The sequence below is a fragment of the Acanthochromis polyacanthus genome, chromosome 8, assembly GCF_021347895.1.
Source record: "Acanthochromis polyacanthus isolate Apoly-LR-REF ecotype Palm Island chromosome 8, KAUST_Apoly_ChrSc, whole genome shotgun sequence".
Classification (NCBI taxonomy): domain Eukaryota; kingdom Metazoa; phylum Chordata; class Actinopteri; family Pomacentridae; genus Acanthochromis; species Acanthochromis polyacanthus.
In genome coordinates this window covers 15546483-15571136 of record NC_067120.1, presented here as the reverse complement: position 1 = coordinate 15571136, position 24654 = coordinate 15546483, and the positions used below count along the sequence as shown (strand labels likewise).

Here is a 24654-nt window from a genome sequence, read left to right as displayed (position 1 = left end):
CCAAGCTCTGAAACCTCATTTAACTTGTCAAAGAATATTCTGCTTCTTTTTGTAGTAGTAGAGAAAATAGATTGCGCTAGAAGAGAGAGTCTTTATGTTCTACTTGACATCTGTCAGAGATATTACCGAGGCATTAAAGGCATTCTGTGTCTCATTGAATCAGCTTATAAGGCCATTGGTTTCCTGAAAGAAAAAAACAACTCATGATTTTTGAGGGTATTACTAGCAAACAGCTGTTTCAGTTGACTGATTTTTCCTTCTTTCTCTGAAGCACTGTTTGTGTTCGTGTGAACCTTGACTTTTGTTTTTATCCCCAATGAAGCATTACAGTGTACACTGCCAAAACAGCCCAAGGCAAAGTTTTAGTCTATTACTCCAAACAGGAAGAGACTCGTAATTATTCGTAACGTGACCCTAACAAGACTTGTTTAATCAATATCTTAATTAAAGCAATGTTGTCAAACTTAGTTGACATTCAAAGCACCATATAACATTAATAAATAGCTAGGAATTATTTTGTTTGTGTCTGGTGACTTAAAAAATAAAGTAAGACAACTGGCAACAATAGAGAGCAGTGAGATTGCTTTCCATCAGCAGTGGTGAAAAACTGTGCAATATCATGTGACAGGTGTTGTTGCTGTGACCCCTGGTGGTTTAGAGATGAGTAATGTCCAAACACACAATGCTGAGCTTTCAGAATCATGTGCATAACCAGGCAAATTGGCTTGCTTTCTATTATGGGCACAGCAAAGGTGTCGCTGGCATACTTGTGCGGTCAGGGCTCACCAACAGGACAGACACATGGTCGAGATAAATCACCTGTTTTTATGGGTGGTGCAGCAGTAAGCATGCAACTGTCATGGCTTTGGATGACTCGTCAGCTGCTGCAGGGTGTCTTGAAGTGCGATGAGCTGCCACATCGCAGGGCTGTTTGTGGAAGCTCAGCGAAAGACTTCATCACTACTGTCTGGGAGCGCTCTGGCAGGTGGTGTAGGGAGCAGAGCTGGGCAGTACTGGCATTATCTATTATAGTATTTTGAGGACTGGACTTTTATCAATAATGTGGCAACATTTTGTGTATGTCTGTGCTTTTGTATTCCATTTAATCTAGAGGAGGGATGAATGATATTGGTGAATATGTGAGAGACGCCTGGTGCTTCCAGCCCAGCACGGCTCGAAATCTCTAACCAGACTCTTCTCGTCTGTTGTTCCCAAATGGTGGAACAAACTACCAAACTCTGTGCGTTCTGCTGAGTCCTTTTCTACTTTTAAGAGACAATTGAAGAGTCAATTGTTCAGAGAACACCGAGGCACTTAATCCAACTCCACCTTAGGGGTAGAATAAGTCAGGTGGTCCAAAACCCAGCACTTATTTAGCACTGACAAAACTGAAAAAACAAAAGACAAAAAAAGGGGTGGGGGGGGTGGGGTGGCACTTCTTCTGCAACTTCATGGCAACACCTTTGACCAATCACACTTTTTTGCACTTACTAAAGGTTTTTCCTTATGTCTGAATTCTTGCTTGTGTTGTATGTTGCTTTGGACAAAAGCGTCTGCTAAATTAAATTGTAGAATTGTAAAAAAGCAGCTTGTGTAGATATGATCGTTGAACAGATAAGGGTGTTTGCTGTTGATTTCACTCAACTATAACAATAACTAGTCAGTCATACGATTTCCAGCGGATGAAATCCTTAAACAATTCGTGGTCCACAGTGATCAATTTGTAGTAATATCGCTATCATGTGATTGTTACCAGGCAGCTGATGTAGTGTTCACTGGTCATAGTTGCAATGCTGCTATCTCGCAATGATATGGAAATCCTTTACAAATCCGTGGATTTGTTAAGCCGCATCACTCCCAAAAACTAATCACTTGGTCCTTGTGTCATTTCTGACCTTCCATGAAAATTTCATCCAAATTAGTTTTTTTTTTTTTTATGTTGTGAACGGACAGACTAACAGACGGTCAAACCAATGCCGATTGTCACGTAACTGCGCTGCGTTCCTAATTATAGCAAAAACTATACCTATAATTCAGAACTTATGTTTAAAAAAAATCCAAACTCATGGTCCCTCACATAACAGGTTCTCATTTACCTTCTGTGGTATGAGGCCATCCAGATAACAGATTAAATTTGCTTTTCAGAGAATGAATCCAATTCATGTTGGCTACAATATAATAAAGATGGCTGAAATCGCAGTTGTTACACTCTTTTTATTTTTTGGGAAAAATGCATTTTAAAAGCACAAGCAGTGATGTGTTTCTCTGACCTCACTGAAGTCGCAGTAAATTGTTGTCATTAAACTACATTTTGACAAAAAAAAAGTGACAGTTGGTGTTATGCAATGCATATACCTGCATCTTTATGTTGACATAAAACACTGCTGCATTGACATAACATGTCACTTAAACAGCTTGGCGTTATTGATGGATACCATTTTTCATAAGCTGAAGCCACTTAAAACTGATGTACAGCTCATTCATGTAGGCACCACTCATGTTTGTGATGTGTAAAGCTAGCATGCCCAGCCATAGTCAATTATTTTCCAAAAAATATTTGTTGCTCAGCAGTATGAGTGTCTTTTAACTTGAACTGCTCCCAAAGCTTGTATAGCTTGTGGCATTTTTATAAAAGCCAACTCTCTGTTCCTTGTTTTTTTTCTCACATTTCATCTGCAGTGGTCAATTCACGTTTTAGTGTGGCAATACTTTGCCGTCTGTGCACTCATCCACTGTTTGATATTGCTCTATTGCATAGAGCCATCTTAAGGCAGTTTAAATCAGTATTTTTCATTTCTGGAATTGTTCCAATTGATTGAGCAGTACAAAAGTGTGATATGTATATATTTTTGCAAAATATGTTGGAGGATCTTGTGGCCACAGTCCTTTTGGACAGTTTTTTAGGTCTTAAACAGTCTCTTATACAGACAAGATTATGTGCAGCTGCAGAGGCTTTAATAGATGTAAGAGAGAGACTGTCAAAGGGAGTCTTCATGTTTTTGAATGCTCTGACACAAATCCAGTTTTTCAAGTGAGGTTTGCTCTTTCTACAGTGCAATCTAATCAAAGGGCCCTCAGCAAAATGGCGTCAGAGTGCCATTGGCAAAACTGGATAAATGGTGTCACACACCAGTGCTGTGGCCTTAGCAGACGTAGCCTTCGATGTGTTCCAAAGCATCTCTCTGACTTGGCCCATTGTGTTGCAGAGGAACGGTGAATAGTGTTCTCCAGCATGGGGGAACAATATGTGATTGTTCCCTGCTGTGGTGAAGAAGCTGTAGGTTACTCTCTGTACCATCGCCAAAGCGCCTGAGGAGGAGATGCACCGCAAAATCTCTGCCTGCTAACCAGCGAATCTTGGAGGTTTAGAGCTCTGCAGTGCTGTTTTTGTGTAGCTGTTACAAGCTGGTGGGAGGGGGCACTCACCCCTTTTTGGAGGAGAGAGGCTTTTGTTTCACTAGAGCTCTTTTTCTGTTTATATGTTATCATTCGAATGTATTGAAAGCCTCCAGAGGGGAAAAAAGCGGTTCGTAGTGAGGTGTGGAGTTGGATTTCAGAAGAACAAGAACTGAAGTGTGATTTGTTAGCATGTCATTCAAGTCCCTTAAGGAGTTTGGTGTTTCTGCAGAACGGCTGGGCTCAATTTGTAAGAGATGGATGGCTCGTGTCCAAAGGTCTGTGTGTAAAATTGTTTTCACACACATATATATGTGTGTGTGTATATGTAGTGTGTCTTGCTTTTATAATGTTGTGTATTTGTGATCCTTGGGCCTTCTTCATCCTGTGTAGTGTATATTACTATGTGTACTGATAGCATTGCTCTACATTTAACATGATTTCTCTGCCTCAACACACATGAATAGCTCTTGCTCCAGCCCTATTCCTAGTTTCCAGTGCTTCTGTCAGGAAATGTTTGTGCGGTTGATTTTGGGCTTAAGTGAGACAAAGGTGATGTTGCCGTAGGTACACTGGTGGGTATTGATTCTATGTCCCTAAGGTTTGCTCAAAGGAAACTGCCACGATTTAGCATTGCCCTCCTCTCCATTACTGTACAATCACAGGCTGCCCTGAATGTTGTCTGCTGATCAGAGTTGTCTGTTATTGTAAACAATATTTGTGTGTATATGTTCAAATGTCACACCGTAAAACTATTTGATTTAGGAATTCTGAAATGCTTAAAACCTTATTAAAGCACATTGCATTTTTGTGCTAATGTGAAACAGATCATTGTATCACATCGAGTAATACATAATGTAGCTTGATCTTATTATATTTTGGTGGTTGGTTTCAAATATAGTGTGTCTGAACCGTGACAATGAACAGTCATTTTCTAAATGGGCTGGCTAGCAAAAAGCAAAGGAGTCTTTTGAAAACCTCACTTAGCAATTTTTTTTAAATTTATTGTCTTCTGTAGTTATTAAAATATCAATATTGTTACTCACAGATATATTGCTAAGATCAAAAAAATAGAATCTCAACTGATTTAAAAGGGCTATGAAACTATTTTTCTAAAACATAAAAGGATTTATAACCGCATGTCCCTGGCACCATATTTGACATTGTGAGACAAACAATCTGGTTTGTGAAAATGGGTGATTAACAATTTTTGTGCGTTTTAGGGTGATTGCCTGAAATTCTCTGGCCAGCCAAATATTTAAAAAATGTGAATTGCGACTATATTATTTTTTGTATAGCAAGTACATGTCTTTTTGTCAGTGTATTTTCAAAGCTAAAGGTGAATTATCCAAGAACATTTGTACATCCTTTTATGTAATCTGGACAATGCCAATGTGTTTACTGCTGAATATTCCTGACTTATTGCCCTGGGCTACAACAGGTTTTGTCTGTTTTTCTGAAACTCTAAATTAAATGAGATCAGTAACACACTGTGTAATTTTGATGCTCTGACAGACTTATGTCACTGAACATACTTTCCCCTTTTTTTTTGTTAGATCTGATGATGTACTAGAACAGTATTATGACTATTTTTCAAAATGAATGAAATAAAAGAAAGCTTGTCGGCCATTTGCTCAAGGCTTCTTGTGTGATGCACAGTTTGCATTAGAGCGTATTATTAGCTTGTAGAAAATGAATGCACTATCACAAAACCATAGCAACTCTGTTGCTTAGAGAAATTTTTTTCTAAACAAACAAATATTAAATTTTATCAAATTAGTTGTGGTTTTCTGAAGCTCCACATGGAACCAAGCATTTGCCAGCAGAAGTGTCAAAACATCCTAAGTGCCAGAATTCTAACCCTTATTGAAGATGTTGGTTCACATCCAGTAAACTTGACTTGCAAACAGTCACACATTTGAACTTAAGAAATTCAGTTTGTTAGACCGTCGTGTACTAATTACTCATTTTTGTCTTGTTTCTCTTAGCAACGGCAGCAAGATGAACGGGTCATTGGAGCACTTGGACCAACCAGACCCGGACTCCATCAAGATGTTTGTGGGACAGATCCCACGCTCCTGGTCAGAAACAGAACTTAAAGAGCTTTTTGAGCCCTTCGGAGCTGTGCACCAGATCAACATCCTCCGTGATCGCACCCAAAATCCTCCTCAGAGCAAAGGTACGGTCAAGGCACGAAACCACGTTCTTCTTGATTTCTTCTGTCGTCCTACAGCAGTCAAAGAACATTTAGATTTAAATATAGGTGATTAGTTAGCCAGTTACCACTTGTTTTACATTTACTAAATTATTGTGCTGTACAGTTTCAGAGTTAATTTATTTCATGAATCATTTAAAACACAATTTCAATATTGCAAATTTAAATATATTGATAGTTCTAGCTATAATAAATTTACCTTCCAAAGTGGCCACAAGCTTAGAGGGCCTTTTAATATGGCTGCTGGTGTCTTCTACCTGTATTGGCCTAGGTTTTAGTGGTCAAGCACAATACACAAAACCCCCTTAATGCCACATAATCTACCATCACAGTTCAGTGCAGTCCCCTTAGGCAATGCACAGCATTGCTTGTCTGCACATGCAGTGCAGCTGTGTTAGTGCTTACAGATGAGATGATTCAGTGGTCTTTTGTTTCAGGGTTAACACCTTTTTCATAACCCCGTATTATAGAAATGTGTTTTTTTTTTTTTTTTTTTTTATCTTAACCATGCTGGGTTAAAAGCAACATTGTGTGAAGGAAGTGTTACTCAACTGCAATTTTCCATTAAGACATCCATCGATGCGCTCACCTTAGAAATGGTGCTCGAGTTGAGCGATTCAGTTTAGGCAGCAATTAGAGGAGATGGTGAAGTGGAAGCCTGCTGTCTGCAGAGAGCTGCAAAGTGCCACTGAAAGTGCACAGTCTCCCGTAACTAACTGCAGGTGAATAAAGTAACGTCAGTCTCCCTGATGTAACTATCCAGGGTCATCCAAATTTCAATTCCCTTGATGGCTGGATGACTCACAATGGCTAAAGGCACTAATCCACTCCTGGGTTTTAATGTAGTGGGACAGTGTTTGATGCTGGACTTATGTCTAAATGGAACCTTTTTTGTGCTACCAATGGTCTCACAGTCTTGACACTCCAAGCCTGATGTAGCTGTCTTGAGGTGTTTGGCTGTTAATGAAAGTCCCTGGTCAGCCATTGCTTGTAGGTTTTAAAGTGTTTTCAGCAGCATTGGTGCCTGCTATCAGCTGCTGTTCCACTGATTGAGTCTGTAAAGTCATTAGTGAAGAGAGACAGCATGAGACTGCTGCCTGACTACCTGTTCTGCTTGATGAAAAAGTGATTTGTAGCCATTTGACGCAATTTATCCTATTTTTTTGCCTTTATCAAACAAAAAACAGGCTAACAATGTCATAGCAACAATTATGCTATTTAGGAGAAATAAATCCTCCATTTCTGTCTCTGGTTCTAGCATCCATTCAAACATCAGTTGCACAGCAGCAATTTACAGAGAACAATATGACTGTTGTCTTGCCATGTACAAAAAAAAGTAGCCAATTTTAATAAGCAGTAAAATTGTCTTTGTGGTTATTCTGTTGTTTGGAAAAATACAAACTCAGTTTGATTTAGATTTATTAAGTATTTGGTAATGGGGATTGTGTAGTGTGTCGACCAGAACTGCAGCACTCCCTGTCTCCAGAACAATACTTCTATTCACATGATCAGGTCTTTTAACAAATCCACACACATGTAACATCACCAAATAATCCTGAGTATCTTCAGAGAGGTGTGTGTGTACACCCAGCACTGAGCAGTTCATTTGGAAGGCTGAAGAGTTCAAAGCCCCCTTTTTTTTTTTACCAGAGCTCCTCCCCTGCTCTATGTGGAGTGTCAGCTGTGATGGCCTATTGACATGTTAATGCAATGTTAATGTATTCTAATAGATAATCGGGTCTGATCACAGCAGTCTTTGGCTCACTCAGCCTGTGTGTGTTGAATTTGTTTCAGTGACGCCCAATACTTTCACTGTTTTCCTCTTTACCCAGTAGCCATATTCCTACTGGGAGATGTTCTGCATTTTTATAAAAGTGCACTGGCCTGATGATATCTGGCTTTTGTTTATTTGCATGACACAGAATACACCCTGCACCCAATTCTTGTGTCATCAGCCTTGCCTTTTGTTTGATTTGTTCGCTGAAATTGCAGTAATCCCTCTTCCATTTTGGTTGTTTACTTTGCCACTGATCTATTGAGGAGCCATCAGATTTGCGGTAGTTTTTAGGTCACGTCTACTGCAGGTCATGAAAAAATCATCTGATGACTATCACGCCTCTCTGGATGGTTTATTTAGCTCCAGTAAATCAGAGATCGGGCTAAGCAGCAGAGAAAGAGAGAGCTCAGCTGGTTGTGAGGGAGAAGAGTGCAGCTTGATGCATATTAGAGTTCAACAGCCCTCCCCGCGGCCTGGGAGCTCCAGTAACAGCATAATACACACTATGTAGGTCAGAGACGCTGCAGTGCTCCACTTCCCCAACCCAGTGAAACTGACAGGCTGGAACGCCACTGGCGGTCTGCTGGGACGGAAGGATGAGAGGCTTTTTTCCCTCCCTGCTCTTCTTCTCTTCATTCCCCTCCCCCACCACCTCTCTCCTCTCATGGTTCCTCTTCCTTTGCTTTCACTCCTGCTCTCTCTTGTCTCTGTCATTTTCATGCCTCCTCTGTGTGTGTGTGTGTGTATGTATATATATGCATGCATGCATGTTTGAGACTGGACTCTTATGTAATGCCGTACTACTTTCTGTGTAATGTGCTGGTCCTGTGCCCTGGCTTGCCCAGGCTGTGCAGACCTGCTGACTGTGCATCGGTCCTTCCTGACAGCTATCTCACCCTGTGGTCATCTCTGTGGTCATGTCACAGCCCTCAACAATCTCATTACTCCTGTGTCCTCGCTGCAAGCTCCGACATGGTCTTTGTGCACCATCTAACTGTCTGTGCTAAGAATATCCTGTCACATGTTAGAAACATGATATATATGGAGAGCATACTTTACCCCATTTAGCATCATTCTTGTTCTGCAGCAGTCATGGTATTGCATTTACTGTTTCGATGCGCTGTTTTTAATGCTGTTTTTGTCTCATTTCCCCTCTCCCATTTGTGTCCCTGTTTTTCATTCTGCAGGATGCTGTTTTGTAACTTTTTATACAAGAAAAGCTGCACTGGAGGCCCAGAATGCACTGCACAACATAAAGACCTTAAGTGGGGTGAGTAAGCGCAGCATGCGCTGCTTTTAGCTGCTTGAGCCCAGCTACATCCCTGGTGCAGGCTGTGAGCAGTGTGCTGGCCGATAATGAGCTCTTGGTTCACTGAACGCCTGTCTGGCCAGAGAAATATCTCAGCCCCTACTATCACTAACACCACACTGAGGACTGCCCTGAACCACAACACAATGAATTGATAAACTGACCCAACGCACACAAGTACAGGTATCAGGTAAAGTGCGCTTGACCGGGCAGCAGGTTATTCACTGAGGCACAAGACCCGATCGCCACAAAGTGGAACAAATTATTAATGCTTGTCTTCATGAATCATTGATGCACATCTACATTTTTATTTCCCAAAGTTAGAGGTATAAAAGGAGGCAAGTTGAATTCTTTTAAACAATGAAGCTTGGTGAGACAGAGTGTTGTTTCTTAATTCTTCACCTGATTTATCTACTGAGATTAAAGTGCAGCCAACTGGAATAAGTGCAGGGGCTTGTTAAACCTCTACAGTTCTGTATTGCCTGTACATCGCTCTAAATGACTCTCTTTCCAATCAATTAAATCTATACAAAACAACTCCAGCTGTCGATTAAATCAGTAGCCCAGTCTATTGGAAAAGCAGCCAGTGTCAGTGAAGTTACAGGTAAATATTGAACAGAGTTGATAAATGAGTCTAGTGGCCTGGATATAGTGTCCTAGCTCTCTTCACTGGAAGACTATCAATCAGCCAGACATTTCAAAAAAAAGTGTGGTCTAACAGCTCAGCTCTCAAATCCCAATCCCAGGTCCTACTGTTACTGGCACTGACTGCAGGTGACTGAATTTGGTTTGCATGACAGTGGAAAAGCTTGTTTCCCTGTTTCTGTTTTCTCTCCCTTCTGTGCCTCCCTCTCCTTGGTCAGTGACGCTAGCCAGTCCCCATACTGAGCAGGCCATCTGTCTGCTTCTCTTTAGTGCTTGTCAAAAACAAACCCACCACTTTTCATAAGTACAATCTGCTCATACATCTCATGACTAGATTTGTTTCTTCTCTTTCACGTCACATGGCATGTAAATGTGCCATAGATGAATTCATTTTAAGTTCCTCGAGTCCCCTTGGACAAAAGTGTTCATTAAATGGCATGAAAAGACACGTCCTACGGCAGTTGTTCTGCCTCCACTTTCTCACATAACAAGATTGAGAATGAGAGACATGTTCAGAGACGGTATGCTGACTGAAATGCGTTTTCACAACTCAGACTTGCCACGCCTCTTTCTATTTGTATGTGATACAATGGTGTATAGGGTGTAACAGGAGTATTATGTCAAAAACTAAAGTTCACCACTGAAGTAGGTTGCTTGTCAACCATCTCTCTCTAAATTTGGCCTTAAGAAGATGAGGGATGTTGACAGGAAGAATTGATGAGTTCAATCACGAGTCCACACTACAGCAAGAAGTGAAATTGGATACTGGCGAATTTGATCCCTTCCAGCAGCTCATAGACACGTCCTTCTGAATCTAGCAATGGTGAGGGATCATGGTCTTCGAGTGAGAGTACAAAACAAGAAACAGGGAGAAATGCTTGAAGACTGGAGGATGAGTGTGATGATATGAGACACTTGTGATAAGAGATAAGACCAAGGACCTGCATAGTTTATAATGGTGACAGATGCTGTTTTAACCATTTATATACCCTCTTTTGTCCACAGATGCATCATCCTATCCAGATGAAACCCGCTGACAGTGAGAAAACAAGTGGTAGGTAGATTCACTTGAAATGTAGGGGGAAACTGTGTCTGTTTAGGGAAAAAACACTTTAAAAGGAATGAGTTAGCCAAGACAACTGGTGTGAGAGACTTTATATGAAAGCATGGGCAAACAAATGTGTCTATTTAATTCCAAATAGAAAGCCTGAGAAGGACTTAATTCAGAGAATTTGCAGCAATACACAATTTCTATAGTGTGATGGTTTAGGAGGATTAAGGGCTTTAAAAGGCACCAAAGGGAGAAGACTAGAGCAGGTACAAAGAGAATCTAGAGAGTAGCACAAATGGGTGATATATTTATATGTCTAGAGAAATAGACACTGAGAAAAACAAAGCTGCAAGTTGCAGAGATTTGTACAAGAGGCTGGCACTTGGAGTGAGAGGCAGAGAATGTGGCAGCATGACAAGGAAAGAGCTTGAACAAAAAAAGAGAGGTGCAAGATTCAGCGCCTGATGTAACTGCTGCTTTCATAGCTCCATAATTGTTAGGGTTTAACTGAATAGCTGTTCTCTTTTCATCCTTCTGCAGCGGTAGAAGACAGAAAACTCTTTGTCGGAATGGTTTCAAAGAAATACGGCGAGAATGAGGTCAGAATGATGTTCTCGTCGTTCGGGCAGATCGAAGAGTGCCGAATTCTCCGAGGACCAGATGGTCAGAGCAGAGGTAGGTGTGCTTTCAGCATAGACACAGTGTACTAAGCCTCACAACCGCCACCTTCAGCACTGCCTAGTACATATTCTCATCAAGTATTTATGCAGGCCCCTCCCTAGTTCTTCATTTCAATCCGTCCACCCCCAAATCAAGTGCTATTCACCTCCAGTGGCACCCTTTCCATCCCCATGGTCTTTCCTCCCATCACTGTGACACTCAGCCTCCACATCTCACAGTGAAGGACCACTGCACTCGCTGCCCGGCACAATGGCCCGTTGCCTTGGCAACCGCTGGCTGCTGGTGTTCGTAGGCTCAGCTGGCAGGCGGCTCAGCTCAGCTCCTCCTTTACCGCCTCCTTCATCACACTCTACAAAGGCTGGAATTAGCCTGTCGTCGCATCTCCTACATAGCTGTCTGCTGCACAAAGCCTCAGATAGCAGGCAGCACGAGGCTCTAGTGTTGATGTGTATATATGATTAAACCCCACAGCAGGGACAGTTGTTCACGAATTTCTGCACTTTTTCAAGCAATTGTATGCAATGTATCTACAAATTAAAATTGGCTTTATTAGCCTATGGTGTTTGCTGGCCTTACACATTATTGCGGATCAAAGCCTTTCAATGTGTATTTATGTGTGCATTTTATGTGTATATAATCATGTTGACTGTCTCACCATGACACCACGTAGTCAAGCCTCTCTGGGTGGCAATTTAATCCGTTGATCACTGTGCTCATGTGACATGTGTTACTGTTCTCCTTGTTGTGTTCTTTCTCCATGTGCTAACCAGTGAGGGTGGTTCTGTGTGCTTGGGAGTTGCCATTCTCTGTACTGTAATGTCTTTTTTTGGGGTTCATAACGAGTTGTCCAAACCTTTTGTCTTGTTTTGTTTCTTCTTGTCCCTCCCTCCCTCCTCCCCCTCTCCTATTGTTCCCCCCCTACAGGCTGTGCGTTTGTCACATTTGCTACCAGGGCAATGGCACAGAATGCAATCAAAACCATGCATCACTCTCAAACTATGGAGGTACTGTACCCCTTAGCACCTATTTCTCATTTCCCCTTTTCCCCCCTCATACATTTTGCTGCCCCCTTGTGTTGAAAAGATGAAGAACCTGTTTAAGCAGATGGCGTCCATTCATCACAGAGCATGAGTCATTTCCAAAGCCACTCTTGCTAATTATTACAAAATTACATTGTCGTCTGCAAAATAATTGAATTAAACTTGAAATTTTGGCTCTAGCATAGCGGCTGAATTCAGAGCTAACAGGACACATTAAGTACTACATCTTTCATTTTGGTCTGATCTAAATCCATCTTATATATATTGATTCTGATGATATTATAGAGACTAGCTGTTAGCAAGCAGTTATCAGTCTGCACTATGGCCCACATGGCAACGAGCCCACCTGATTGAATATAGGTTAACAAAAAATTACCTAGACTGGAGCAGCCACCGTATTAGATTTCTTCAAAAACTGGGTCTGTGTTCTCATATAGCCAGTGGAGTCTTTGTGGAAGTAGAGCAGCAGTAATTTGACAGCTAGCAGGTCAGAGGCTCCCCAGTGAAGCATCAGACCAAGTCTAATTAGGAGTCCAACCAAACATAACACTCCTCCTACTAGATTAAATGCGGGGCCCCAGTGGTGGCGCCACCTATTTTCCCCCCATATCATGTCCTCCCCAATCCTCAGCTGCCATGGGAGGTGCTGCTGGTGCAGAAGCCATTTTCCCTATCCAGCCTGGTCCCTGTCTGGCTCTCAACTCTCAAAATAGTTTTGCACCGCATGCCTCGTCCATGCGTCTGTCTGAACAATATGTGACTGTCTGTTTGCAACATTCTGTGTATTGTAATGCGTTTTTCTTAATGTCTGCTGACATATCTTCGTTTGAATGTCTGTTTTTTAAATGTTGTGTCCATCTGTTGTCTGCCTATCTGTGGACTCGGTTCAGCTCTTCGGAGTGCTAAAATGATTCACTGTCTGCAGCGTTGTCCTGTGCCCCTTTTGGAATGTGGCCTGGCTCAGCTATGCATGGCAGATGTCCTCTGTGTGTTAGCTTTGATATGAATGCAACAGGCATACAACTGTCTTGAGACATAGATGAATTCCCCCCTTCCTTTTTAAAAATTCCTTGCAGTGACTGTGTCCTTGCATTGGTAAATAAACTGTTGATTCTTCAGTATGCTTTTGAACCGGTCTAACGTCTCTTACCTCTTCACTGCTTCAGGGCTGTTCCTCACCTTTGGTGGTGAAGTTTGCCGACACACAGAGAGATAAGGAGCAGCGGCGCCTGCAGCAGCAGCTAGTGCAGCAAATTCAGCAGCTCAACAGCGCCTCCACCTGGGGAAACCTTGCTGGGCTGGGGACCCTCACACCGCAGTACCTGGCTGTAAGTGTTACTGTAAAACACAACCCAGTTAAGCTGCATTATTACTCATGTATTAAAACGTGGCACTGATCTAGTCTGCAAAATGTGTTTATACTTTAGCCTTCTGTTGACTAGGGGAGCGCACAAAATTGTAGGGTTAAAAACACTGAACTATCTAACAACATAAGGCAACGCATACAGGTCAGAACATTAGATATGTGCGTAATTAAAACATGATATTTATAATGAGCTCTTTGGGATAGGCGAAAGTTGTTTTAAAAGAATGAATTTAAATTTTTGAGGATGTATTTTGTGGTTGTGTATTGGTTGTGAGGTGTCTCTGCTAAAACTAAGAAAAAGAAAAACCTTGCCATGGCAAAAAATATTCTTAAGGATATGTGCTGTTCTGTTAAAATATTTATTTCCACGATTATATTTAGTTTTCTTGCTAAATGACAGCCCTATATTCTTGAAATATTTTACTAGTTGTTGCAATTGTAAATAATGAAGAACATTTGAAAATGCAGATAAATAAAATGTTGTGTAATTTGGAAGACTTGAACTATAAACTGATTGTCTTGGCTCAGAGTAGGAACATCTTCCCACTCAGCTTGTGATCTGGCGACAGGATACTGTCATGTGACTTGCATGTGCTTTCTCTGATTTGGAACCGAAGAACATGTGACTTAGACACGAACAGCAGAGCTGTCTTGTTTCTGGCAAGGAATCAAGATATTGCAGACAGTTGCATGCATGGGCAAAAACTGTCGAACTGCTATTTTATCAATCCAAACATTACTTACACTTTTATTAGTGAGGATGTAGGATTTGAACAAACGCTGTCAAAATTCAGAAGTTTATTGTAAATCTTTCTCCAGAGTTGTTGCTATGCCCAAGAATACTGATTTAAATATGTGGGTTTCCATTCCACACTTTTGGAATATTATATCAACACTGGTTTATAGTGTTGGATGTAAATGATTATCATTTAGAGCTTAATTGTGTGTCCCGTAATTGGTTTCTTGAATTCAGCCTTTCTTTCTGTATTTCCCACAGTTGCTCCAGCAGGCCACATCTACCAATAACCAAGGCAATTTCAACAGTATTCAGAGGCTAGGAGGTGAGTTCAGCCTTGTCACAGAGTGTAAATGAACAATCTACACTTTTCATCCCTGTGACTCTACAAGCACACAGTTTTAAGTACTTTAAATCACATTACTCCTTCAGATCAGTGGCACGCAACATGGTGCTTAATAACCCACAAAGCAGTTTGAAACTACAGTTCACACTTTGCTTGAATTCCTTTATATACAATAGTCATCAAACATTGTGGTTTATTATTATTGAAAAGACAAGAGTGTTGCAGAGTTGTCAAGGAGCTCAAATTATGTTCTGAGGATGCATTGGATGATAAATTCACCAGTTAGTGAATGTAAACAATCAAGACAGACAAGAATGCCACAAATCCCAGTTGTTCAATGGAGAAGAGGCACAGCGAAAGAATGTTTTTAATTGATGTCAGCACCCTAAAAGCACATCCCACTTCAAACATTAAAGATGGAATGTTAATTTTTGCATTCTGGAGAAGTTCATTCCCTCGAAGACAAGAAAATGAGCATAAATTAATTGGGATTTTGTTTATAATCACTTCTGTGTCTTGATACTCACAGCAGGTGTGAATCCACTTCAGCTGCAGAACCTGGCCACATTAGCTGCCGCTGCTGCTGCAGCTCAGAGTTCTGGCAGCCCAACTTCCACCAACGCCCTGTCTACAAACAGTGGAGCCCTGGGAGCTCTGGCCAGTCCTGGTAATTAAACGCCATCATGAGCTGAATTTTTAATACGTACATGTGCTCTGTATACAGTATTAAACACCCAGTGCGATGTCTGCCCTGTGGCAGTATCATGGTTATTTTTTTTTTTTCAGTTTACATGTTTATGGATGTGCTTTGACCTTGACTCATTGTAATTTGCTCAGTTCTCCTTGTTTGCTGTGTTTGTTTAAAATTCAACATTTTATTCTGAAGACTAAATAGAAACTCCTCACCCATAGAGATGTACATGTCCACAGTCATTCTGCAGCTCTTCTTCTCTTCTGCAAGCCTCCCTCATCTGCTATTTGCCTGACGGCCCTCAGCCATTCCTCATTTATTTTATGGGAGTTAATCACCCACATATAAAATTTTATGAGAGCCTCCATTTCCCTTTAATCTGTGTAAATATACATAGGCTCCATCTGTGAGTTTAGCATATGGCTGCTTTGGTAATGACCTCTCATCATTATGAGACAGATTTTTAACTGCCCCCCTGCTACTGTGTCATCCTCTCATAACCCGAACAATTCCTGGCAAAGATGCCATACATGAAGAGCAATATGAGGTGTTTGAGCATATGTCCTTTTTGTTGCGTCTTTCAACAGCAGGGTCATCAGCAGGGTCCAGTGCCGGTGCTGCCATGAACACCTTGGCATCTCTGGGCACTTTGCAGAGTCTCACTGGGACCTCTATGGGCCTCAACAACCTTAACGCTCTCACCAGCAGCGTCAGTGGTGAGTGTCTCCTCTGTAATAGCTGAATAAAATCTTTGATCAAATTTGCTTGATTGATGTCAGTTGAACCCTCTCCTCAGTGCTGCATCAAGCATCCAGATCCACTCCAAAATAGAAAGGGTTTAAAATCTAATTGTTTATTTTGTTTTTGTTTGCTTGATTGGCCAGCTTAAATTGCAACAATGTGTTTATTAGTTTTTCAAAATATACTATGGGAATCTTTACTATATATATATATACATATATACATACATACAGGGATGAGAATTTTCTGCGGATCCGCGGAATTCCGCGGATTTTATCATTGCCAGGGTCATTCTTGTGAATCGTCTAAATTCGAGGAGAAAATTTTTTTTGGGGGGTGAGGTATGTTTATGGTCGGCGAGTCGTAATATCGAACGGCTGCTAATATCCACCGCGCTGAATGCTGGCTGCCACTCAGTGAGAGCAGTCATGTACAGTACTGTAATCGAATCACCATGAAGTGTAGAATCCAGGGATGGGAATTTTCCGCGGATCCGCTGATTTCCGCCGATTTCATTTCAAGTTTGAACACTTTGTCGCTGATACTCCCGCGAGATGGTAACGACGTTAACGATAGCTTGTTAACGACGATTGTAAACGGCTCAGCGATCGGAAGTCGCCGCACACATCCCCCCCCAACAACTTGCTGATCCCATCCCTGTATGTGTGTGTGTGTGTGTGTGTATATATATATATATATATATATATATATATATATATAAAAACTTAAGCGCATGTCAGAACAGTTTGTTTTGCCTTGCAGGTATGGGGGCCATGAATGGTGGCCTCGGAGCCTCCATGGCCAACGGGTCAGCAGCCAGCTCCATGGATGCTCTGACCCAGGCCTACTCAGGGATGCAGCAGTACACCGCCTCCGCCCTGCCTTCCCTCTACAGCCAGTCTCTCCTGCAGCAGAGCATTGCTGGCAGCCAGAAGGAAGGTGAGCAGATCCTCAGCCCACAGCAACACTTTGGCATCAAATCGTTACATTTGTGGCGTGTACAGTTTCAGGAGCGTGTTTTGTCAAGTGTTGCCTCAATATGATTGTCATGTTGATCATAAACTGTACGTGCAACTAGACTTAGAGTTAACTTGAGTGTCTGATTTGCTTACCAAATGGAGTAGGGCCAGAGGGCGCCAACCTGTTCATCTACCACCTGCCCCAGGAGTTTGGGGACCAGGATCTTCTGCAGATGTTCATGCCTTTTGGAAATGTGGTCTCTGCCAAAGTCTTCATTGACAAACAGACCAATCTGAGCAAGTGCTTTGGTAAGTATGTTGACACTGCTGGCTTCTAAAAGCCTCTTAATCGTAATTAATATACCTTACTGGCCGGGTTCATGGTCTGCAGTATATTAGGTTTCTTTATTGTCATTTGTATGTTTGTGGATTTTTACCAGCCTCCATTTTGAATAAAGCTGAGCTAGTATTGATCCAGTGCAAGGAAGAGCCAGGCACTAGTCTCTGTTCTCTGCAAGATTGTTGCACCTGTAGGTGTCTTTATCACGTGTTGTAGCTCTGGGTACATCAGACCTGTCATCACAAATGTTTTGCACATCATGCTTTGATTTTTAACACTTTGGATTATATTTAATGTAAAATGACTTCCTGTTTATCAAAAAAAAAACAACAAAAACATATTTTACAATTCACAATGAGAGAAAAAACAACCATATAAAAGACTTTAACTAGTTAAGTGTATTTAATTCTCCACAAATGGCACAACCAACTTTTCAAAAAAGTCATCAATTTATTTTGGAAATGTATTAGTGAAGTTCATTACGTAGTAGTTTATTAATGAAGAGTTAGTGAGACTTTATCCATACCGGAAGCCTCAGTAGCTTGAATTTAGCTAATTAAGACACCGATATTGTGCAACAAAATGAACCTGGAATCTTTGTGTAAAGTTTGTTCACTGTTTATATATAAAATCACTTTTAAATGTGTTAGATGATCTGTTCTGGTACTTTACTGCTAAAACAGCAGTTTCTGGTCCCAGCCTTTAATCATTTCCTTTAATCAGGGAAAATTAAATATCTCTGTCCTCTCATATAAAACATCTGAGAAAAATCTTTGCGGCCTGAAACTTTGCGGATACAATGTAGAAAGCAAGCTAATATTTTTTTTTTACATTTTTTTTCGTTTGTCTTCAGAACCATACAGATTGATGAGCCAGTTTTTAACCCTTTGAATCCCAAGTGATGTTAAGACCTTTTCTTTTTTCTGCAACATTTTTTACTCACTGTGACTCATTTTTCAGTGTCGTGTAAAGTTCTGTACATCAGTGGAAACGACAGAACCGTTGTTAGAAGCAGTGAGATGTCCAAGATGTCTTTTGTGCAGCAGGACACAGCTATGCCATAAATGCATGGAAAAAAGAAATTAAATTCAAAATGCTTATTTTTTTCTTTTTTCCAATGAACAGCATGTGTTAACAGTACTGGAGGAAAATAGAGACTTTACATATGTTTATATTTCAATTCATGTCAGCAGGGTTTGGGCCATAGAGGGTTTTAGTCAGAACAGGGTGTTTGGTTGCTGTTAAATGTGTGTAACATGCGTTTCTACTTGTTTGTTCTCAGGGTTCGTCAGCTATGACAATCCTGTGTCTGCACAAGCTGCCATCCAGGCCATGAACGGTTTCCAGATTGGAATGAAGAGGCTGAAGGTTCAGCTGAAGCGCTCTAAGAACGACAGCAAACCCTACTGATCCTAGCCCCGGGGCCTTCACCCCTCCCCAGCTCTAACGCTAGCACTGCTAGGGTAAGTTCACCCTCCAGCCAAGGTCACCACAGCAGAGACTCAGTGGGGCGGGGGGAAAGGAGCCCACCAAAGGAGGGGAGACTCACCCTATTCCTAAAAAAAAATGTTTGCAATGATCTTTCCACATTTTGCTGTATTTCATTCCTGCAGTTTTATCATGTACTTTGAGTCTGATTAAATATTTTAATGTATATGATTATTTATGACTATCACTGGAGTCAGTGTTCGCTGGAGGTATTTTGTGTCACTGTATTTAGTGGAGAGCATCAGGTGTGTTACCATGCCATTTCATTGCCTTCAGGTCAAGCTAGACAGGTTGACTAAGGATCAGTTGTTGTGCTGAAGGGCTGAAGCCAGGCCACACAGACCCCGAGCCCAGAGCTTCAACCTGTGTTTGGCTTTATCTGTGTAGTCCGTCTCATCCGTATCATCGTTAATGTGAAAATCTTTTGCACTCTAGATTCTTCAGTCCCCTCACCTCTCCTCTGTCTCCCCCACCCCTCTTTCTCTGTCCTATTTCATTATCTAAGCCATGTTGAGCTAGGCTACCTCTCTGTGTATCTATTAACAACCTCTTCCAGTCATTCCATCCATCCTCCAAGTCTCCCACAAGGGACTGGCTCTAGATGGATCTGTTTGGGTGCCAAGTATACAGTTTGTGCATGTTGGAGTCTCTGCCATATGTCCTGGTGGTGTCACTTCCTTAAATCTGTGTATTGTTTTTGTGTGTCGAGGAGGGGTTGTGTTTACCCCTCTGTCCTTACTGTATGTGGTGACTGGCATTATTTTTGTTGTTTTTTGTGCCTCATGGCTAAACGATTCTTGTGCTGTGCCCCTAACTTTCTCTTCTCTCCTCTTTGTTCTCTCTCTCTATCTCTCTCTCTCTCCTCTCTCCTCCTTTTGTGTTTTTGTTCCTTTTTTAGAACAAATCTCCATGCCTGTTTGCTCATCATTAGCCTAGCATGTCTTCATGATGTTGAAAGCCAAGCCAAACTCCTGGCCTCATCATCCCACCATTGTCTGTGATGTCTCTCTAAGCTCGCCTGACCAATACCTGGCCACCCACTGACCTTGACCTTAGCTCAACCTGATTTTTCTGCATGTATATTCATTTTTTTCTTTGCTTTTTCTGTGTAGAAATGTGACAGGTGGGAGAGAGGTCAAGCAAAATCAATGTGAAAACTTACCTATGTTGAATTCGTTTGAGACCTTTTTTTGTTTTTGCAAATGTTTTAAAAACCTGTGGGATTTATTTTTAATTTAGCTTGGTTTTTTTTCTTTTATGTTTTCTTTTTTACCTCTCTCAGTAAAGTTCACTTGAAAGTTGAATACAGGGATTGGCACACAGCTGTGCTCTTTGGTGCCATTAGCAATATGTTGGCTTCTTAAAAAAACATGCTACAGACCACTTTCCAACACTTTTGAAAGTCTGACCAGTAAAATCCCTCTCAGTGCTCTGTAATGATCTCTACATTTTGCTGGCAGTGTGAAGATTTACACCAAGGCTATTTAAAAATATATTTTCTTTTCATTTACAAAAATATCCAGTGTATTTACCTTTTTTTTTTTGGAACTATTGATGGCACAATAAAAGGTACATTTGCTCTATTGAGAGAAATGACTACCTACATGAGTCAACTTTTTTAGAACTGATTCACAAATAGACAATCTGTGGTTTAAATGCACACTTAGATTACCTATATTTTATACCATTGAATCTATAGAAGTTTAACTAACAGAACCCAGGCAAAACTTTGGGTTTTTTGTAGATTATGTTGTAATGTCATCTGTGTTGGGGGGGTCTTCAGTGTATTACATTTTTAAAGAGGACTAAAAATCAGTTTGATCAGTGTGACCATTTGAAGGTCACTACTAGTAAATTAAAACATGTTAAGTCAAAAATTCCTCAACATTAATTGTAATTTAAAGTTCTGGTTTGGAAAAAAAAAAAGTCCTTTTTTTTTTTTTTTTTAAAGGGTCACATTTTGAGGCAATTTTTTTTTTCCTGCTTTAATGAAGTGTTCAACTTCCATGGTACGTCTTGTTGACTTTCTGTGAATTTCTCATTACTAATTTAATTAATGGATGTTTCACTTTGGTTTAGTTTGAATGCCTCATGTTGGAAGATAATTTACACTGTCTGTTAATCATACAGATGCCAGACAATGTATTTTTGTTCTATTTTGTTGTTAAAGTGCCCATGTGTCAAACTCAGTGTTTTTGAATTCACAACGACTTTCTTTGCTGAACTATTACCTAGATTTTCTTTACATACACACAGACACATACACACACACACACGCATACACAGAGCGACACAAAACACTTTCTGTGGTTGCAATTGTGGGAGCCCCTGAAGAAGAGATCACTCGGACACAACACCCAACCTGTGGGTCTCTGAACATCTTAGACACACACGTGTTTAGTTTTTTTCCTAGTTGTCCTTTTAAGTGACTTCCAGCGTCATGTTTCAGTCGTACACGATGCACATTAAAACTACTAAACCCACCACGATAGTGTTGGTTTACAAATACATTCCATTTTTTCAGCACAAAGTTTACACTTTTTATTATCAGGGTGGTATTTTGTCCTGTTGTGTGACACTTTGTTGAGACAGCCCTGGTAGAATAACAACCACTTCACCCCCCCTCCCCCAAAGAAGGGTTCCCTAAAACTGCGTACCTGGTGGCGCTAAAGAGTTGTCAACTCAGGGTTTTTTTTGTGTGTGTGTGTGAAAGTAGACGCTCACACAGGATTTACGACACAAAATGCACAATTATCACCATTTGACCTTTTCAGTTCGGATTTTTGTTTTCCTTTCTCAAAACACATAAATGTTCCAAAAATGACAAAAAAAAAAAAAAAAAATCAAAGGTACCAAATTTGAAATGGCGCTCGAGGGGAAGTGTTAAAGTTTTGTAAGGAAACGTTAAGCACAATTGTGGGAGCTAATCACTTTTGCAGAATGTTGTGTGTGTGATTATGATCCCCAAATTTTCAAGGTACCACCGGTTTCTCTTTTAATATGGGCATGTGCTTTTTACAGTGTGTTTTCTATCCAAATGCAATACAATATTCAAAGTGCCATATATACGTCTAGAAACTGCCTACACATTCTTATTAGGCCTTGGTTTAGAGATTGCTGCAGTTCGCCTTTTTTTTTTTTTTTGTCTATTTATGCCAGTGTCATGAAAGCTCTTGTCACCTGCTAATGTCCCCTTTTTCCTCCCCCAACTCTGTGTGTTGAGTTATTGGTAAATGTGTTGTGATGTACTCAATTTGAACAGTTGGTTTAAAAAAAAAATAAATTGTAGATAAACAATAAACTTCCCTATACATTTGAAGGTTAAACGTCTTTCTTAGTGAGTGCGAACACGTGTACTGTAACACTTTGCACATACAAACCGTCGAGGAAAAGTCAGTTTGGGAGCCGTGTTAACATCTTAAAGTGGTTTAAAAAAAAAAAATGTGTGTCCGACACTGAAAATGATTGCAGGTCTGTGGCGATACACAGTGTATGGTGAAGTGTTACTGTGAATGAATATATCTATATACATTTTAAAAAGAAAACAAAAAAAAAAGAAGCACAATGTACAGTCCACAGCAGTCCCAACAGGAACTCGACTCACTTCAGGGGCTTCCATCACAAATCGCGATCAAGCTCTAACAATCACTTTTCTTCTGTTGTTTTTCATATTCTGAAGTGCTATTTTTTGACAGTGTGGTAGCTTTGCATCTCTATAGATATTGTCTTGATCCAAAAGAAAAGAGTAAAAAAAAAAAAAAAAAAAAAAAAAAGTAGTTTTCCTGTGTTACTTTCTTGTCTGATAATCGGTAGGACTTTGTTCATGTTCCACCAATAATTTAGTAGATGTTTTGTCTTGTCTTGATGAAAGCCAAAGTGAGTGCATCTTGATGTGATCTGTATTATACATACAGTGCAGTTTTTTTTTTTCTTCTGTTCAGTCAATATCAAATTTTTGAAACTGGGTGGGATTTGAAAAAGAAAAACAAAAAAGAAGACATACACAGGCTGTCCGATTTCTACAACTGGTTGTTCATATGTATTTTGTACCAGTGAAGCTTTTTATATTGGAAATTAAAGGATAAAAAAAAATCTATATTGGAAAAAAATTGTCTGGCCTCTCAATGTGGCCTCGCCTTGACCAGGTCTTGAGTTTGGCCTCTTGGTGGTGTCAAGCAATTTTTTTTTCTTCCTTCTGTTGTTTTGCTTTTGCCTCTAAAAGATGCCTGATTTGGATTTTACTTGGATCTCTACATGTTCCTCACTTCGTTAATCCGTTTCAGACTCGGGGAGGGAGGGAGGGGGTTGGGATCCTCTAAATCGTGGTAAGTTTCATGTTAGTATTTGTGCTGTCCCACATAGTTTAATGGTCATCAGGATTTCGACAACAACTTGTGTGGATAATTGTCTTAGTTATAAAGTTAACTGTTTAGTTTGAGCCTTGCTTTTTACCTGTGTAGAGGTTTCTGTTTTTTCCCATAGCGGAGTGTGTAGCCGAAAGACTCTGTGTTCTTTTTTGGTCAATGTTTGTTTATGTGTGGTGTGTTTCTTTGCCTCTGTCTCCAAATTAAACCATTTCCCCTAATATGGACTGTGCGTCTTTGTGTCTTGTGCTTGTCCAGTGTTGTAAAGGCATTTTACAAACCACCCCTCCCTCCCCCAGTGTGTCATGTCTCGCTGACTTGTTTCTCTTCGTTTCTGCTTCTCTTTGCTTATTTCTGAGCTGTAGCAGATTCAGGTGGATAAACCAGGGTTGTTATTTTTCATGTGGACTCCTAGCTGTGTGAAGGGAGGATTGTTTTAGGCTTCAGTGACGAAACAGCCAAAATGCTTCTCATCTGTGCATCTTAAGCACAAATAAAAGAACATTTGTGCCAAAATTCTAAAGAAATGCTGCCGATAGTCGTATTAAGTGTAAATGATAACTGATTAATGCTGCTAGAGTTTAAATAACAGGAAAGTCATCTGAAATTGATTGGCACTCGTGCTGATAATTTCCTACAGCTAAAATAACAAACACTCACTAATCCCAGCTTCTTAAATACTTTGAGAATTTGATGCTATTCCCTGCCTTCCAAGAGATGAAAGCAAAGATCTTTGTTTTCCACATTTATTTTCAGCTTCTCGTGTGATTATTTGCTTCTCAAGTTTTTTTCATTGTGTTTTGAATATATTTGGGTTTTGGACTGTTGGATGTGCAAAACAGCCAGTTTGGGGATGAAACCTGGACCTTTGTGGGATTTCGTATTCAAAATAATTACACCACAGAAATGCCCCAAATGCAAACATTAACCCTAGAAAAAGATAATTAGTTCACTTTAAGATGTCATCGGTCATTGTAAAGTGGCCACAGCTCTCTACATTTCTTTTATCTCATCGGTCTGTAATGTCTTTTGCTGAAATCATTACAAAGTGAAAGTGATTTAGAGTTTGTCCACCTGCTACAGCTACATGAGGTTTTTTTTTTCTTTTCCCAGAATGCCCCTTCAGGGAGAAGCATCTGTGGGTTTGGAGTGTAGTAGCTTTAACAGCACAGCAGCTACAGTATCACATAACACAACGAAGGCAAGAGAGACAAAGAGCCTCACCCTCTTACCAAGACCCAACATGTTCTGCTGCATTACAAGAACAGTGTGGGAGGAGGAACTGGCATCTCTCGCTAAACTGTTTCACCCTCTGCTGTCGATTCCGTATAAATTAGCAGCTGCGGGGGATAAATCCGAGCTTTTTAATTTTTTAAGCAACAAACGTATTGACTAAACCGGTACAGCAGTGGCAGACAGCCAGAACATTTCAAAACACTGGGGAGAACTGTGTTTTAAAGGATTGTGGGGGAAGATGTTGCAGGTGTTTCCATGTTCCAAGTCATCAAA

General features: G+C 40.6%; 1 protein-coding gene across 13 annotated transcripts in view; it reads left to right on the top strand.

Moving 5' to 3' along the window:
* The window catches only part of LOC110964626 (CUGBP Elav-like family member 2), a 29772-nt gene extending 6400 nt beyond the window's left edge, over nucleotides 1–23372 (top strand). For 3 of the 13 annotated variants that reach the window (XM_022213405.2, XM_022213411.2, XM_022213410.2), the window contains 12 exons: nucleotides 5385–5575; nucleotides 8576–8658; nucleotides 10348–10396; nucleotides 10934–11068; nucleotides 11999–12078; nucleotides 13281–13442; nucleotides 14478–14541; nucleotides 15092–15229; nucleotides 15841–15969; nucleotides 16757–16933; nucleotides 17116–17262; nucleotides 18576–23372. In XM_022213405.2, the coding sequence (XP_022069097.1) occupies nucleotides 5385–5575; nucleotides 8576–8658; nucleotides 10348–10396; nucleotides 10934–11068; nucleotides 11999–12078; nucleotides 13281–13442; nucleotides 14478–14541; nucleotides 15092–15229; nucleotides 15841–15969; nucleotides 16757–16933; nucleotides 17116–17262; nucleotides 18576–18703 (1483 nt within the window). In that variant the 3' untranslated portion in view covers nucleotides 18704–23372. Of the gene's footprint in view, nucleotides 1–3338; nucleotides 3675–5384; nucleotides 5576–8575; nucleotides 8659–10347; nucleotides 10397–10933; nucleotides 11069–11998; nucleotides 12079–13280; nucleotides 13443–14477; nucleotides 14542–15091; nucleotides 15230–15840; nucleotides 15970–16756; nucleotides 16934–17115; nucleotides 17263–18575 lie in introns of those variants that run through there. The other 10 variants (XM_022213408.2, XM_022213414.2, XM_022213407.2 and 7 more) reach the window with 8 other exon arrangements.
* The last annotated feature ends 1282 nt before the right edge of the window (nucleotides 23373–24654 follow it).